Here is a 17,202-nt window from a genome sequence, read left to right as displayed (position 1 = left end):
GGGAGGCAGAGGTGAGCTGTGAGGGGGGAGGCAGAGGTGAGCTGTGAGGGGGGAGGCACAGGTGAGCTGTGAGGGGAGAGGCAGAGGTGAGCTGTGGGCCAGCAGCACTAGCTCGTCCACTGGTGCTTCATTAACAGACTTTACAGCTGCGTGCAGCTTTCAGGTGCCACGGCTGTGAGAGAGTTTGAAGCGAGCCAGAGCTGAGGTGGGATATTCCTGTGACATGACAACGTTCACGGGACAGCTCTTCGGTCTTACCAGTTTATCAAGTTCAGCTCCTTTCAGTTCCTTTTTTTCCTCTTCTTAAGCATGCGAGGTGCTAAATTGTTACAGCAGAGAACTCCAAGGTCCATGCAGGTTGACTGAGTCATAGTGACTTGGGATCTGTTCACGTGCCTGTCATCACCCCTCCAGAAGCACAAAGGGGGTCTTTTGAAGATCTTCAGAGAGGTTAACTATCTCTCACTGAACAAGGGGGCACTTGTTTGGTGATTTTGTTGGATCAGTTTTTGCTGACTGAGGATCCTGCAGATCTTACTGCAAGTGCGTTTGTAGGAAAGGATGAGCAACCTGTACTGGATCCTGCCGGCGCTGGGGGGCTACACCCTCACCTCACTGTACCTGCTGAAGAACCCCCACATCCTGCACAAGAAGAAACGCACAGCCTTCCAATGCAAGCACATCTCGCACAGAGGAGGTAAGAGCTGGGGAGGTGAAGAGCCTCACCTTGGTAGATAAATGTGATCTCTGACTCTGGAGTTCTATATGTGTTTCAAAACCTGGCATTGGCTTTCCATTAAATAATCTTCTGGTTCTAGGGAAAATGGGTGAGGCTTACTGATTAGGAAATAGCCTGGGACAATATCTTTGCTCAAAGAGACCCGTTTCCCTCCACCCACATCTTCCAAGCTAATTTATTTCACCGTTAGCGCACCGTTGCCCCGTTAGCTGTATTGGTTCAACAATATAGTGAGTTTATCCATAGTGTGTCTGATGATGATTGCAAAAAAATGTTTGATAAAGACGGGACATTGTGAAATATAACTCCTGGTGACCAAAATGCTCTTCCTGACTTTAGCGTAAATCTCACTTAATTTCCTATCTGAGTATGTATTTTAAACTATGTAACAAAGTAGATTTTAAAATGTAAAGAAAATAAAAAAGGAGCACATTGAAAAGAGAACACGTCTATTACAAAGTGTTCTGGAGGGTCTTTGTTCCAAATGTGTGTCTGGCAAAATGTGGTATATCATTTAAAGCTGAAGTAGGTAACTTATGGATGATGTCATGACAATAATGTTCAGTGGCATCTTCAGAAACGGTGGTATTTCTATTCCTCTGCTATTCTCATTTCAAAATTAAATGTGTGGAAACACAGCCGACCAATGAGGAGGAATATGAGGCAGTGGGCTGTCAATCAGTCCTCCTGTCATTCACTATAGGAGTGGGAGGCGTGTCATTCCTCTTGTTGGTTTAAAGTTGTAGAGATTGGATCCCTTTCCTCCTGAAGTTACCTACAGCAGCTTTAATCCCTTTACTGGAAGTGAGCACAAAATGAGTGAATGTGTGAGAACTATTTTGATTTGAGGTTTCACACCCATTATCTCTGCTCCTGGTGCCTCCTACTGTCTAGTCTAGCTGCCCAGTTCTTTACTAGATCACATATAGCACCAAACATCTTGTCAGAAGCAGTTACCGGGACATCTTCTCAGAAGGTGGTCCAATGCTTAATGCCAAATCTGTTTTGTCCTCTCCTTCCCTGTGTCATCCTGACTCTTCTGTTATCAGGAAGCGGAGAGAGGATAGAGAGCACCATGGAGGCTTTCACACAGTGAGTACCAAACACTGACCCAGGTGGTCGGCAGAGGAACAGACTTTCAGGAAGTCTGTGACCAGCTGTGCAGCCTCGAACCTCTCGCCTTATTTTGTCACCAAAAAAAGCTTGCTCAGTGAACCTGCATAATGCCCTAATGTCTTTCCATGCGTCCCCAGTGCGGTGGAGCAGGGCACAGAGCTGCTGGAGCTGGACTGTCACCTGACCCATGATGGCCACGTGGTAGTGTCACATGATGAGAAGCTGATGAGGCAGACCGGCCACGACGTCACCATCTCCTCTCTCAACCTGCAGGTCAGAGGTCACAGCAGGCATGTGGGGGCAAAGTTCACCAGATCATTTTGTGATTGAGCTTCAGTTCCCGGTCAAAGTGTCTGCAAATTTTGTGCTTTTAAGATTTCGGTAGCACTTTACATTGCAGCTCGGTAATGACATGGTAATGGGGGCGGTAACAGTGTGATAATAAAGTAATAATTAATAATAACCAGCTTGGTATTAACAATGGGTTTATCTGAGTAATTACACCGACATCTATTTAATAGGGTATTGGGTAACAGGGTCGGGGTAACAGTGCCAGAAACAAATGGTAATGATGGGGAAACAGATTTAAAGATGGCAATGAGGCCAATAAATATTTAGTAAAGTATAGATCAGTGGTTCTCAAAGTGGGTCCCTGAGGGCGTTCCAGGCGGTCCCCAGCAAAAAGGGGAACACTTTATTTTCACTATTAAGTAACACAATGACAGAATGTATGACTATTTTGGTCATGGGTTTGTGTAATCACAGTCTTTCATATGTAAAATATAAGCACTATAGTTTAACTATTAAGGGTTTCTCTCTTTATCTCTAAAGTAGACACAGCTCCATAGTCCATACCACAGAATCATCCCTCAGTTTTTGGTTGTCAAGCTTTAAGATGAGGCTCAGAGCAGGGAGTGAGAGACAGCAAAGTGTGGACTCTTTCTCAAGGACATATGTTTCTGCAGGTGGAATGTTTCCACACTTCCAGCTCAGACAAGCTGTACGTCTGTAATGAGATATTCACTTGTTTCAACAATGACACTTTTATGACTTTGACTTTCAAGTTTCCTGAGTGTTCTTGTCTAACCTGTTGAATTCCCGGCACAGGTTTCACACACTTTCTGTAATAAAACATCTAAAAGCAAAAGATGGGGAACCCTGGGACAAAATAGTATCAAATGGGGGGTCCGTGGTCTAATTTGTGTCAGTTTAGGTGTCCTTGACAAGTAAAAGTTTGAGAACCATAGATTACCATTTATTGTTTGTCCAACCCTGTCCTGTTTTCTTTTCCAATATATATATATATTTTTAAACAACATACGAAAAAGACAAACAAACAGGCTCAGACACAGGAAAAACAACAACAAACAAGCAAACAAAATAAAAGCAAAAACAAAACCCATATCAACATTCAATATTAAGTCATGCTACCAGTCGTGTAAGGTGCTTATATGCTTGTAAGAGGTATTGAGTCCGGGATCCCACACCGGGGGTCCATGAGGAACCAGCTTGGCGAATCACCCATCGCCCCCCAACCTCTACAAGGTAGGCCTGGCCCTGTCCTGTTAGATAGATTTCAGTCTAATTACCGCACCCAAATATACAGATTATTAATACCAAGCTATTACCAGTGGGGTGTACCACGAAGCAAGATTAGTGGCTTAGCGAGGTAACTTCAGGTTTAACCCTAGGTTTGCCATACCACAACGCTAGTTAACTTCTTACCGAGATAGATCACCATAGCAACTTACAGTATGCTCTACGGCTAACCTGCTTTGTAGCAGGTTAAGTTCAGAGGATAAGATCAAAACCCATGAAAGACCCACCTGCTTACCAATCAGCTCTCTAGAAACAGCGAGTCACCATTCATATGGTCCCCATATGAAAAATACATTGCATTCAAAAGAAAAGAAAAAAGAAAAATATGGCTCCTGTTGAATTAATCGAGGACTGATTAGCCTTGCACTTGTTGCACTTGGAATATGTTTTTATATATTAATTTTTGTGCTCTCAAGTAGATACGTTGTTTGACCCCGCCGATCGATTGCAGCTGAATGGTGAGTGGAGAAATATCACTAAACCGGCATAAAAAGGTTACATAAACGTCTCCAAAGCGCACAGTGCCGTGTGCGCAATGGAGCTGAGGCTGACGTTGGGTTGGACATGGTCATACATGTCAGAATAGCCTACTACTATCTAAGCAATTTAATATGGGATCGCCTGCACACAGATGATTCATATCTAGGCTACTCCTGCATTTTGCAGCTGCAACGGTGTTGCTTTTGGCCTGTATGATGTGATTGAACTTCATATTATTTCCAGCAGTTATTGTATGAAATATGGAGATATGCGACTCTGCTGCCATTAGCCTATATGTGACCACAAAATTGGCTATTTTTTATAGATGAAATCTATGCCCGCACGTACCATGTCATGTTCAGTTCAGCAGCCTTTTTAAATTTTATTATCATATTTCTTTTATTGATAACCTATTAGCCTATAGGAATTATTCCATCGGTGTGACCAAACACATCATGAGATCATTATTATTCATTGAGCCTAAATGGTCTAAAAATGCCTACGGATTTTGGAAATAGACATGCAGGTTATATTGAGTTTATTGATAGGGTGAATTGAGCTGTTGTAGATAGCCTACGTGGAGGCAGAAACCGCTCTTCAAAGAAATTACTGATGTGAATAAAAGTGGTAACTTTAGACAGTCATTCGGGAACAGACTATTAATTAATACACAGGACAAGATGTTACTATCCCTTATGCCAAAATCCGAGGAAAAACACATTTAGAAGCCCAATGCAGAATAAAACAAGCTAACAGGCTAACAAACTAATAAACAAGACGCAAATCACCAGTTACCTACCCTAGCCAACAGCAGTATGAAGCATGTCATTGGGGTTTTCAAGTGGGCACCTTCCTTCACCGATGTTTCGTTAAGTTAGGCCCACGACACCTCAAGAAGGCTTAACGGTGTAATCCAGCGTCCTGGGAACACCCCCCTCCATGCTATCACCGCACAACTGCATATTACCTCACTATCTAAGCCTAGCTATCCAGGTCGGTTCGGTATGACATTCCTAACTACACCACCACTGTCAATGATTCAGCCCTGTTGATGCGGACCGTCAATCATGACCAACAACAAACAATCAATCTTACCTTAGCGAGCTCCCCAGCTAGCATGTTTCCTCCTTAGCCACAGCCATTCACTTGCTCGTTCTGCTGCCCGAGACATGTTGCTAACCGCAAGTTTCAGGCTCCGTCCCCGAATGCCCAACTCAGTTAGTAGGGCAATAACGGACTTTGCCACAAAACCACGGCAGCCCACCTCTACAGGCCGCACTCGAGCCCTCCAACCTCGCTGCTCTGCCTCTGCTGCCATTTCAGCATACCTAGCTTTCTTGCGCTCATAAGCCTCCTCAACTCGATCTTCCCACGGGACTGTGAGTTCGATAAAATAAACTATCTTCTCTACCTCAGACCACAGTAACAAGTCCAGACGTAGCCGGGTGCTAACTATATGCGATAACTAGCTGTTCATTCAAGTCAACCCTCATTTCCCAGGCTCCACCTACACTAAGCTGCCCTAACTTGTGCCTGACCTTAATTGGTCTAATCTTTTCTCCCTCACGTACAAATTTGATCTGTCTAGTCTCTTTGCTAGCAACTAGACAATTTACTTCTAGCCGCTTTTCCTCAACTGCAGCTGCCAAACATTTCAACACCTGGTTGTGACGCCAGGTGTATCGCCCCTGGGAGAGACTGACCTTACACCCTGACAGTATATGCCTCAGTGTACATACACTAGAACACAACGGGCAGGCACCATCCTCGCCCAACCACTGATTTAAGTTCTGGGGAGATGGCAGCACATCATAAGTAGCCCCTAGAATAAATCTAATTCTGCTGGCCTCCATGCTCCACAACTCTCTCCACTTCAACTTTCTCTTCTCTACACTCTCCCAGTTCACCCACTGTCCTTGCTTTGCCTGCGACACTGCCTTAGTACATCTTACTGCCTCCTCTTGCCTATGTACTTCTTCAACTACCATCTTCCTCTTTTCTATTACTGATGCCTTGTTCCACACAGGTTTCCCTATGCACAACCCTAAGCCTCCACGTCCATGCTGCACCTGACCTATGATATCCCTGTGTCTAAGAGCTGACTGTGCTTGCTGTACTGCCTCCTTTGGGTTCCACTTCCTCGCTGTTTTAACTGTGGGCGCTACACTCCTAACCACTGGATCCTTTGACTGAGTCAGAGTCATTTCCAGTCTAGCCTTAGCACACTTGAACTCCTCTGTCAGGCTAGATAATGGCAATTCCAATATGCCTTTCCCATATAAGGCTACACTGCTTAGGCAGCGTGGGACTCCGAGCCATTTTCTAATGAATGAGTTAATCATCCTTTCTAGCTTTTCTACCTTTGAAAGGGGAACCTCATACACTGTCAGTGGCCACATCAACCGAGGCAACAATCCAAACTGCAAACACCACAACTTTAACTTTCCTGGGAGCCCTGACTTACCTTGAATCATTTCCTGCCTCACCTCCTCAAACTGTCCCTTATCACTGAGACTTGCATCATACCATCTTCCCAAACTCTTGACTGGTTTCTCTAACACTGTAGGCACCACCTCATCATTTATAACAAACTTCTTACCTACTACCCTCCCTTTAATGATTGAAATACTCCTGGACTTACTTGGCTTCACTTTCATTCTAGCCCACTGCAGATTACTATTTAACTTATCCAACAATCTGCTAGTACATGGAGCGGTTGACGTCATAGTCGTCATGTCATCCATGTATGCCCTAATTGGAGGGAGCCGCAGCCCTCCCTGCAGCCTTTCTCCACCCACTACCCATTTTGAAGCCCTAATAATGATCTCCATTGCCATGGTAAAAGCTAATGGGGAAATTGTACACCCTGCCATAATGCCTATCTCCAGCTGCTGCCAAGCTGTAGTGTACTCTGCTGTGGTAAAGCAGAGTTGAATATCTAAGAAGTAGGCTTTAACTAGGCTCTTTATACTACCTGGCACTCTAAAGAAATCGAAGGCCTCCCATAACAGACTATGCAGCACTGACCCAAAAGCATTAGCCAGGTCCAAGAATAGTAAAAGTAGAAGCTGGAGCAGTCCATATTGCATTGTGATTGGCAGTTGTTAAAAACCACGCCTCTTTTGCGGGCACGCTCCTGTGCACGGGCATTTTCATGTGCACAAGCTCTCAGCTTGATTAGAAAAACCTGGTTCCACTTAACGACTGGCGAACTACTTTCGTAGTATGACTTAACTAGAATCCAGCTAGATGGCAATTATCTGGTTTAGCCAAACCAGATCAAGGGACAGATCCTGGATCTTCTTATACAACATTTGTGGTACAGCCCTCTGGTTATTACTTTGTTATTACTTACATAATTATCTTTATTATTACACTATGCCCACCTATTACCATGTTGTTACCGCATACAATTCTCACAATTGTTGGGTCTAAAATAAAGAGCCTGGTCTTCTACCTGCTCTATTTTTAAAGTGCCTTGAGATAACTCTTGTTATGATTTGGCGCTACATAAATATTAGAAGGACTCGGCAGATCTCTTTTCCGGGACAGGTGCGTGGGACAAGGACAAAGCATTCATAAAATGTCAAAAGGGAGTCCCGTGTAACTGTCCAAACTTGCAATAAAAGTTTATTTTGTGACGTTTCGTCTCTGAACTTTTTCAAACAGTTTGGACAGTATGTGGGACTCCATTTTTACATTTTATGAGCGCTATATAAATATAAAATTGATTCATTGATTGATGGATTGTTACCGAGCTGTAATCTAAAGTGCTACCAAGGTTTATTTTAGCAAACCTACAATAGATGCCATGGAAGGGGTTTGTTACACACTTAACAGACTTGACAGCTGACCTGACTGAAGTGATTGGATGTGGTAAATTCTACCAGATTAAAAGGAATGGCAAAAATGGTTTACTACTACTAACCCAGGTGAACAACATTAATAGCAGGCCCAAGAGTCTATATCTACTGAAGAGTGATGAGCTTAGATTGTTTACATGCACAGTAACCTACATAATGGTTCATAACTAAGACACACTAATCAGATATATGCTGTGTGACTAATATCAGCATATGAGCATATATGAGCTTATCAGCATATAATAAAATCATGATTTGACCCTGTTTGAGTTGTACAACAACAACAAGTCAACAACAACATGCAGAAATTCAAATGTAATAGTTAATTATGCTGAAACCTATTGGATTGCATGTAAATGTAGCTACTGTTTGCAGACTGGTTGAGCCCCAGGTGTATAACCACACCTTGGATTCTTCTCATGGTCATTATCATATTCAACATCATAATAGTATTAGTCTACTGGTACAGTATTAGTAAGTGGTTAATGTCTTATAACTCTTTTGTCTGCCTACATTGTAGGACTTGCCTTTGTATAAGGAGAGGCTGGAGGTGACGTTTTATGCAGGTAGGTATCACTTTGGCTCTCGTGGCCCTGCATTCCTCTCAATCTCAGTCTCAATCAGTAACAAAAAGCCATTCCAGGCAGAATTAGGTCAGTAGCGAGTAGCAACACTTACTGTACTTTGATCCTGAAGCCTTCCTGCAAGCTTTGGCTTTTACTCCTGTTGCCTTGTCTGTTTTTCTTTTCTTTTCTTTTTCTTTTCTTTCGTCTCTGACTGGACTATTTTTCCCCGCATGGATCTTCTGCTTTATTGAGCTTTGTCATAGTAAAAAAAAAAAAAAATCTTGGTTGGGAAGCACTTTGTAACTTTGTTTTGAAAAGTCTGATATAAAGTCACGTTTATTGTGATTATATAGGATAGTCAGTATTCTGTGTGTGTGTGTGTGTGTGTGTGTGTGTGTGTGTGTGTGTGTGTGTGTGTGTGTGTGTGTGTGGAGTGATATCTCATCTGTTCTCGCCCCTTCCTTCAGGCCGCTACAGCAGCGGTGCAGACAGGAAGTTTGCTCTGTTGGAGGACGTGTTCAGGAAGTTCCCGAAGATGCCCGTCAACGTCGAGATCAAAGAGGACAACGAGCTGCTAATGAATAAGGTAGAGCCCACAAAGTCAACTCTCAGCAGGTCACATTCTCTGCAGTCTCCAAAGGCTCTCTGGGATCAGCAAATATATATCAGATATTGCTGATGATCAGTATTAGTGTCAGGTCCTACTCTCAACAAAACAATTCCATCTCTCCTTTGAAATCTCATCTGACATTTTAAACTAATCTCATCCCAATGAATAATAATCTGTAATAACAGTGTTTATTTTAAAAACACTGTTCAAAAGTCCACGGACACTTTTGCAGAGATTGAGCCCAATCCAAATAATATGCATCAAAAACAACCTGATAACACAGTAAGCAGTCAAAACAACTTGATCGACCTGAGCCTGACATTAGAGACCACAGACAAGTTTGAACAGGTGAGGGTGTGTGACGTGGAACCCTGAGGAGCTCCTCACCCATCAATCAGTGACATAAATAGAGACGGTAGCTGGGGAAAAGGGATACAAACGGTGACTGTCCAGAGTCAGAGTGTGAAGGAGGTCCACAGTTGTAGGAGGCAGCCAGGAAAAAGGCATCCAAGGCACTCTGAAGTCAATATAAAAATCCGTTAATAAAGCAGGGATATAAATCAACGCGTTTCGACTTACAAAGTCTTCATCAGGGTCTAAATGCAATCGCATACAGGTGCTGAATTTAAAGCCTGCAGGGAGGTCATGTGGTGGAGTCACATGGGTGAGATGTTAGCTATTTAAAGGGACCACCAGTAGAGAAGAAAATTTACATTTTAGCAATTACACACACAATTAAAAAACAAACTACAAGGAAAAGACACTGAATCCTCCTTCACACTCTGGACAGTCACTGTTTTTATCCATATTTTTTGCCCCATCATGAAGAGCACCTGATTTTTTACCTCTACAAACTCTGGTTGATTGACCCAATGCAGCACTCCCATCTCTATCTACTTTATCATTAAATGCATGTCTTTCTATTCAGTATTCTGGTCATGATACATCAGATTTTATGACCACACTTCCCTCTGCAGCTGCAACCATACTTTATGCTGCTTGAACACACACATCTATGGAAGTATGTATATACAGAAGGTGGACAAAATAATGGAAACACCTATCTAATCACATATACGTAAAAGTATTGGCATTCAATTGGATCAGCAACCTGATGTAGTCCTTTTTCATCTGGTGTTTCCATTATTTTGTCTTACTGCCCCCAGTTTGTCTTGCCGTCAATATCTTTCTACACAAATCTCGCCAAGACAAATTATTCTACATTTATTGTACTTGCCAAGTAAAATAATTGTGATTCTCTGTCTTATTTCCTAATTTCTAAATGTCATGTTGTGCTGTCTGTGTGTCTCCCCGGTCCTCTGCTAGGTGTCTGAGCTGGTTAGAAGCTTTGGCAGGGAGGACATCACCGTCTGGGCATCAGTGAAGTCCAGCATCTTGAGGAAATGCCGCACAATGGTACATGAGCCACTTGGGGGAGACAGAATCATCTGAGCAATATTGCATTTCTAAGTCACTGAAAATAGCTTCTTTTTTTGCCCCTGTCCTGTTAACCTAGCATCAATTATGTTTTAATTCTCATCTTAATTCAAGCCCAATAAGTTCACAATGCACTGCTTCATGTTCAGTTTAAATAATCTAAATGTCCTCAATGTGAAACATAGGTTGAGGTTCAATAAGGACATGAAAATTAGAACAATGATGGTTTGCTGCGATATTAGTCTTTTCACAGTCTGTTGGCCTTTTTTTCTCAAGATTGTTCCAGCATCACTCCTCTCAACACTTTCTCTCTTCTGCTTGTGCACCTCTCCCCCCCCTCTCAGAACCCCTCCATGCCTTACAGTTTCTCTATGAGTCGAGGCTTGCTGCTTCTCCTTCTCTTCTACAGCGGCCTGCTGCCCTTTGTGCCGCTGGGAGAGAGCTTTCTGCAGTTCTACCTGCCACGCATCTTCAACAGGTGTGTGTGTGTGTGTGTGTGTTTGTGTGTGTGTGTGTGTGTGTGTGTGTGTGAGTGTGTGTGTGCGTGTGTGTGTGTGTGTGTGTGTGTGTGTGTGTGTGTGTGTGTGTGTGTGTGTGTGTGTGTGTGTGTGTGTGTGGTGTGTGTGTGTGCATTCCACAGTGGTTGATTTGTGTAGTGTTTAGTAAAATGGTGCTCAGGTAAATTGGTGTTTCCATCTCACACCCCAAATCTGTTCTTAACAAGGAGGGATTACTATACTATACTGTTCCCTTCATATCTCCTCTAGCAGTCTAGCTCTCTGCTTGGAGCTCATGTGTTTGTCTGTGTTCATGGCCGGCCCCCACATGTTAATCTGAGTTTTCAGTTTATATTCTGTGGTGTTTTAAGTCACTCTGACTGTAGCCAATGTGTTCATCTAGTGTTATTCTCCTAAATGCACTGCTCTTATCTGGCTTTTGTTTGGTTTACGAGGTGTGTGTGTGTGTGTGTGTGTGTGTGTGTGTGTGTGTGTGTGTGTGTGTGTGTGTGTGCGCCAGGGTGGGAATTACACAGAGGCCATGGCCTCCGTTGCCCCTCCCTCTGGCCGTGATGCCCTGAGATCCCTAAGACCACCTTGGCAGTGCCCTGCTTCCAGCCTGCTACTGTCAGTTGCTTTAAAAGCATCAGTGATCTCAGTTTAATGTAGCCTGGCTCATTTTAAGACACATTTCAGAAAAATCGCTCTTCACGATGTAATGGCCTTTTGTGCCCTAAAAAAATATGCGATGCCGAAGGCCAGATGGCCTTGCCCCTAAAATGATGAAATTCCCACCCTTGTGTGTGTGTGTGTGTGTGTGTGTGTGTGTGTGTGTGTGTGTGTGTGTGTGTGTGTGTGTGTGTGTGTGTGCGTCCGTGTGTGCGTGCGCAGGCTGACCTTGTTCCTCTTTCTCATTGTGTTGAAGGACATACATCCCTGAGGAGTGCATTCTGAGGAACAGCCTGGTCATCTTTCTGTTAGAAAAGTGAGTTTCATCAGAAGTGACGCATTACAAAGAGATTCAGCGGAAAGCATTTGAAAGCATCACCGGCTGCAATTATTTGCAAAGTGGTTCTTTGTGGAATAATTGTGAAGTGTTAAAGTCAATGGATGCATGTCAAAAGCTAACGTAAATTCAAACGGAACATAGTTTTTAATCTATACACAGCATGACAACACTTTGTTGTACAGGAACACACAGTCACACTGCATGTGTTGAAATAGCAGGAAGATCAAATGCAGCATTGCAGATAAAGCTACACTAGTATTCTTCATTTCTGGATAAGACGATCTACATTTCTATACACTTTCTGTGTGCTCGTGTCATTCCAGGTTAACAATGAGGAGGAGTCTTTTTAAACACCTTGCAGGCCGTGGAATTCAGGTATGAAACCATCATCATAATGATAAAGCACGAGCCTAGAGGCAGAGTTTACAAACTGCTTCACAGCAAGGCAATGTGAGAAGTACAAAGTTCTGAGACATCCAACACTTTCTGTGAAGCTGTTCCTGAGAGTGTTTATGTAGTTGTTGTGGTAACTTGTCACAAGGTTTTAACAGGAGCTATAATGTGATATTGTCTGAGTAGCAGAAAGGATCATAATCATGCTGCCATGTAGGAGGAGCATGTAGAGCAGGCATGACCAAAGTCCGGCCCGGGGGCCAATTTTCAGTGGCCCTCGGCTTGTCTCTCAAAATATACTATATGTGGCCCTCCAAACTATTGGTTCATCAAGCAAGTTCAATTCACATTTTTTCCGTTCACCTAACAATGACAGCACTATCATACAGTTTGTAGACAAGCACCAAGTAGGAACAATGCAGGCAGAACTAATGTTTTCAGATGGTAAACAAAATCCTTAGCCCTCGTTCACACCATACGCCAAAGCCACGCTCAAGCCACGCTGAAGCTACGCTGAAACCACGCAGTTTCATTTCGGCGTCCTTGTTACCAGACGAGACCGCGGTTAAGCGTGACACTCAGCTTCAGCGTGGCTTTGGCGTTTGGTGTGAACAAAAGCTTAGAGTACAATTGTATTGTACAGTATGTGATTTATTTTTTATTTTTATAACCCATATGATGCGAGAAGCAGCTGGCCCCCCGATATTTTCACATTATCTAATCTGGCCCCCATTCAAAGAAGTTTGGACACTCCTGAGTTGTAGAGGCAGATGAAAAGGGACTAGAGCTGAGCCCTGTGGGGACCCCACAAGTAAACGTCTGCTGAGGAGGACGGTGAATTGTCTGTTATGACACTAGGTTCATTTCAAAAGGTAAGTTGAGCCAGCTCAGTGCTGAGTCAGAGATACCCACCCAGTTTTAAATTAGGTCAGTTAAAATCGCATGATCACTTGTGTTAGCAACTTAGCACCGAGGTTTAGCAACCACCTGCATCTGCTGTTAGAAGGGTTTTGTTGCCTTAAGGACTGTTTCTGTGCGGACAGAGGCCTCATGGTTCTTTGTGTGTGCAGTTTGAATGTTCTCCCTTGTTCACATGGGTGTCCTCCTACATTCCAATGACATGCAAGTCAGGTGGATTGGAGACTGGAAATTGCCTCTAGGGGTGAATGGGAGAGCAAGTGTAATTACTTAGCCCTGTAATGGAATGTGGAAGGCTGGGAAACACCTGGTTCCAGGCTCCCATGAACCTGAATATGGAATCATCAGGTTAAGACATTGAATGATGAGTGAATGTCTGTGTGCTATGGAGGGGTCTAAAGCCTGACTTAAATATCTCAAAAATGTTGTCATTCGAAATAATCAGAATTTCACTAAGAACTGCTTTTTCTAAACCTTTTGATGAAAATAACAGTGTTGAGATAGATCTGTATTTGTTGAGGGTTGAGAGACCTATGATCTAGACTAGATGTTGAAGGAATGTTGAATGTTAAAAATAGAACAGACCAGTGGACAGTTGCCGGCATCATGTCTTAATACTGATACGTGCCTAAATATAAATACCTAAATAAAAGAGAGACACACGGTATACTGAAATCAAGTGATGAGCATTAATTATGTGGTTTAACCCTACTGTATCATTCAAGACCTACACCAGTAAATACAAAGAGTCATCTCCTCCAGGATGACATCACCCCGATCTGCAGGGCATGAGTGCTCACTGAATGGTTTGATGAGCATGAAAACAATTCAAGTCATACGGCCGTGATCACGTCACTCACTAGGTCTCTGCTCATTCAAACATTATTGAATAACATTATTCTTAAGTGGCGCCTAAGAAAGGGTTTTCCCACCATCATCTGCGAGAATGCAGAGAGAGATGGCAGAGATTTCTCATGAAAGTATGGGGCCACATTCCTCCAGATGAGCTCCAAACTCGTAAGAAAAAGCACGCAACTCTGTACTGCACTCTGGCCCCAGTGTCTCTTCCTTCATGCTGCCGTTTCCTCTATTTTAGCAGTTACGTGTCTGAGACACCAGAAATGTTCCCGATACCACATTTAAAATGTTTATTTATCTGTAATTGCAGGTGCATCTGTTTGTGTGCAACACAGACCAGGATATAGAGGCTGCGTTCGAAGTAGGGGCAACAGGGGTGATGACTGACTACCCCACCCTTCTGTCAACCTACCTACACAGACGCCAGGACTGAGAGACGAACACATCTAATCAAATAAGTGATCACCATCCATGCACAGCTCTGAACGGACAGTATGGAATACCATCAAAACTGTTTCTGTCATGGCCATGGGTGAAAGCACCGGGCTAAACACAACTGACCCATGGCTGTTCCCACTCTGTCAGGCGAGGTGCAGGGGTCACCGTCTGAAAGGTCACAACAGACCAGACCTGTTGAGGCCAAATGAAGTTCAACATGAAAGACCAGCCCCAAGAAGAATTTAAACTAGTGGAGAACAGAATAGTGTGCAGATATTTTCAAATTAATATATTATAAATACTTCTTTTCTATCCATACCTGACACAATCATTGATTTGTTACAATACTGCAGGGATACTCAACTTGCTTTGCCCGGGGGCCACTTTCATGAAATGATAGGAGGCCAGGGGCCAGTTCATAAATAAACAATATAAATCTTTTCTGTAGCGGATTGTAGGTTTTTGGTGTGTCAGCCGGAGTTTAGTCTGACAATGTTGTGCACACCGGATAGTTAGTTAGGTTAAGTACATACATAAGTGCCTGAGTAGCGAGCAGACAGCGGTATTTGACAATTTAGCTGGAGCTCAGTCAACTTTATTTCACGTTCGTTTTTATTGTGAATTAGATTCTAATTCACAATGAAAACTAATGTGAAATTATTCGAAAATGGTCGGGGGGGCCACTCTGCACCCTGTCGCGGGCCGCATCTGGCCCCCGGGCTACAAGTTGAGTATCACTGCAATACTGCTTTTGTGGCAGAATTGTTTTCTTTTCTTGATAATTGAAGCATAATTCTGGAAAAGTAATACCAAACATTTAGGGATGCACGATATATCGGCAATCATATCGGTATCGGCCGATGTTAGTCATTTTTTTATGTAACGGTATGCGGTAATACTATCGGTATGCGGTAAACCTATGATTTATGGCCTTTGAAATAAAGACATTACTTTTTCAAATTCAATGTTTACATGTGTTTTTCAGTATGTACAACATTTTATAACCATAGAAACTTGTTTTTATACAGATCATATCGACATCGGTAAGAATTGTTTATCGGCCATAATGTTAGAATTGGTTGTCGGGCACTAATGTTTGTAGGGCCTACAAACATGTGACCAGATGTGACCTAGGATAGCAGAAGTAAACAGCATGCTTAGTGCCATTTAAGTAAGGTTGCCAACCTAACAGCTACAGAGGAAACTCCACCCTCTGGTTGTTCACATTGTATGCAGGCAGTCCTTTGTGTGAGAGAACTCACGTACGCAAGACTTGCACAAGAGAAGGAAGTACATAAAATTTGAGATCCATTTCTTCGACCAAGAGAAGACAAGTTCAGTCCCAGAACCCCTGAGGTTTGAGCTACAATCTCTCTCACAAACCACTAAATACGATGCAGTAGGAAGAAAAACAACATTAATCTCAACGCATAATCGGTGTTAACAGCATTCGTTGTGCATGATTTGTTCTGCTAATGGTTAATTTGCAGAATGACCACCTTCTGTGATCTTTCAGGCAAAGCCAGTGTGTCACAGAATAGTCACTGATCTTCCTCAGCAGCAATCTCAGTCTCATCTAACAGGGCTGAGTGAATGTTTTACTTTGCTGGACCACGTGATCTGACAGCCTATCAGATGTCTGTGATAAGAAAATAAACATGATCTTACTTTGGATTGTTTGGGATGTTTTCTGCCATGATAGATTGGTTTGACTCTACTGGATTACTTAAATAATTTGGGATGCTTCCCTTGTTTTTATGTTTTAATTTATTTTCATGGCTGGCACAGGATCAAACTCAAGGAGGTAAATGAAAAATATGTGTGAGGAATCTGCACTTATTGGCATGTTGCATTATGAATATCCATTCTAATACTGTGTAGCCTATTATTGGTACATGTATTATTTATGTAGTATCTAGTGGTGTTTATCTGGTGTCGTTTTCTGATCTCTGGTGTCAACTGATTCAGTCACGCATCTCACCTGCACGTTTGAGGTCTATATTGTAATGAAGTGCAGTAAGCTGTACCAATACTTCCTCATTTCCCCGGCCCCGGTCAAAGTCCAGCCACATTACTGTGATGATAATCAGCCAGTTTGTTGGTGAAACAAAGGCTGTATTTTACTGGCCTGGTTGTGCCATGCGTTGCAATGTAGTCAGTTAATGGAATAAGTGGAGCAATTCAGACTGAGCTCTGACTGGGGGGAGGGGGGGGGGGGGGGTTCAAAGGCATTGAAAGTTTTTTTTTAAATAAAATGAAATTAAAATAGACATGGGTCATTGAAAGTGCTTGAATTTAGATATTTTGTGCAAGAAAATAAATTGAAGTTCTTACACAGCACAGCTGAGAATGAAAACACATTCAGCCCCACATTTTAATTGTGAGCTGTAAAGCCTGCATGCTTCTCATAAAACTTATTCGTGTTAAACAGTAATTAGCCTTGATCCGTCTCAAACTATGCTTTCCAGAGTCCTAATTGTCACATAAATGCATGTGTTCACTTCAGGTTAGTAACCCTACTATAGCGTCCAGTCTAAAAGTAGAAAACGGACTTTACCCAAAAGCTGTCCACAGCAGGCTATTAATGTAGCAGGCAGCAGCTATGAAACTGCATCAACAATCAAACTGCACGATGGCCATAAAAAGACTCATGTGAGGTTAAATCTGATTGGTTGACCC

At 42.8% G+C, this 17,202-nt stretch overlaps 1 protein-coding gene across 1 annotated transcript; it reads left to right on the top strand.

Annotated features, from left to right (window-relative positions):
• Positions 1-329: 329 nt before the first annotated feature.
• On the top strand, positions 330-16,202 carry gdpd3a (glycerophosphodiester phosphodiesterase domain containing 3a). Its single transcript, XM_083648747.1, has 10 exons — positions 330-697; positions 1,789-1,831; positions 1,993-2,128; positions 8,318-8,363; positions 8,831-8,949; positions 10,300-10,389; positions 10,755-10,888; positions 11,833-11,892; positions 12,240-12,291; positions 14,396-16,202. The coding sequence occupies exons 1-10, from the start codon at positions 562-564 to the stop codon at positions 14,516-14,518; spliced, it is 939 nt and encodes a 312-aa protein (XP_083504873.1). The 5' UTR covers positions 330-561; the 3' UTR covers positions 14,519-16,202.
• The last annotated feature ends 1,000 nt before the right edge of the window (positions 16,203-17,202 follow it).

Source organism: Poromitra crassiceps (genome assembly GCF_964638095.1).
Source record: "Poromitra crassiceps genome assembly, chromosome: 13".
Lineage (NCBI taxonomy): Eukaryota > Metazoa > Chordata > Actinopteri > Beryciformes > Melamphaidae > Poromitra > Poromitra crassiceps.
This window is presented reverse-complemented; position numbering and strand designations above follow the sequence as displayed.

What these genes read in the sequence shown, in the direction of transcription:
- gdpd3a (XM_083648747.1), top strand. Translation starts at nt 562, where the DNA reads ATGAGCAACCTGTACTGGATCCTGCCGGCGCTGGGGGGCTACACCCTC. An exon ending in GCACATCTCGCACAGAGGAG is followed by an intron (nt 698 to 1,788) that starts GTAAGAGCTGGG and finishes TTCTGTTATCAG; the next exon opens with GAAGCGGAGAGAGGATAGAG. An exon ending in TCTCCTCTCTCAACCTGCAG is followed by an intron (nt 2,129 to 8,317) that starts GTCAGAGGTCAC and finishes CCTACATTGTAG; the next exon opens with GACTTGCCTTTGTATAAGGA.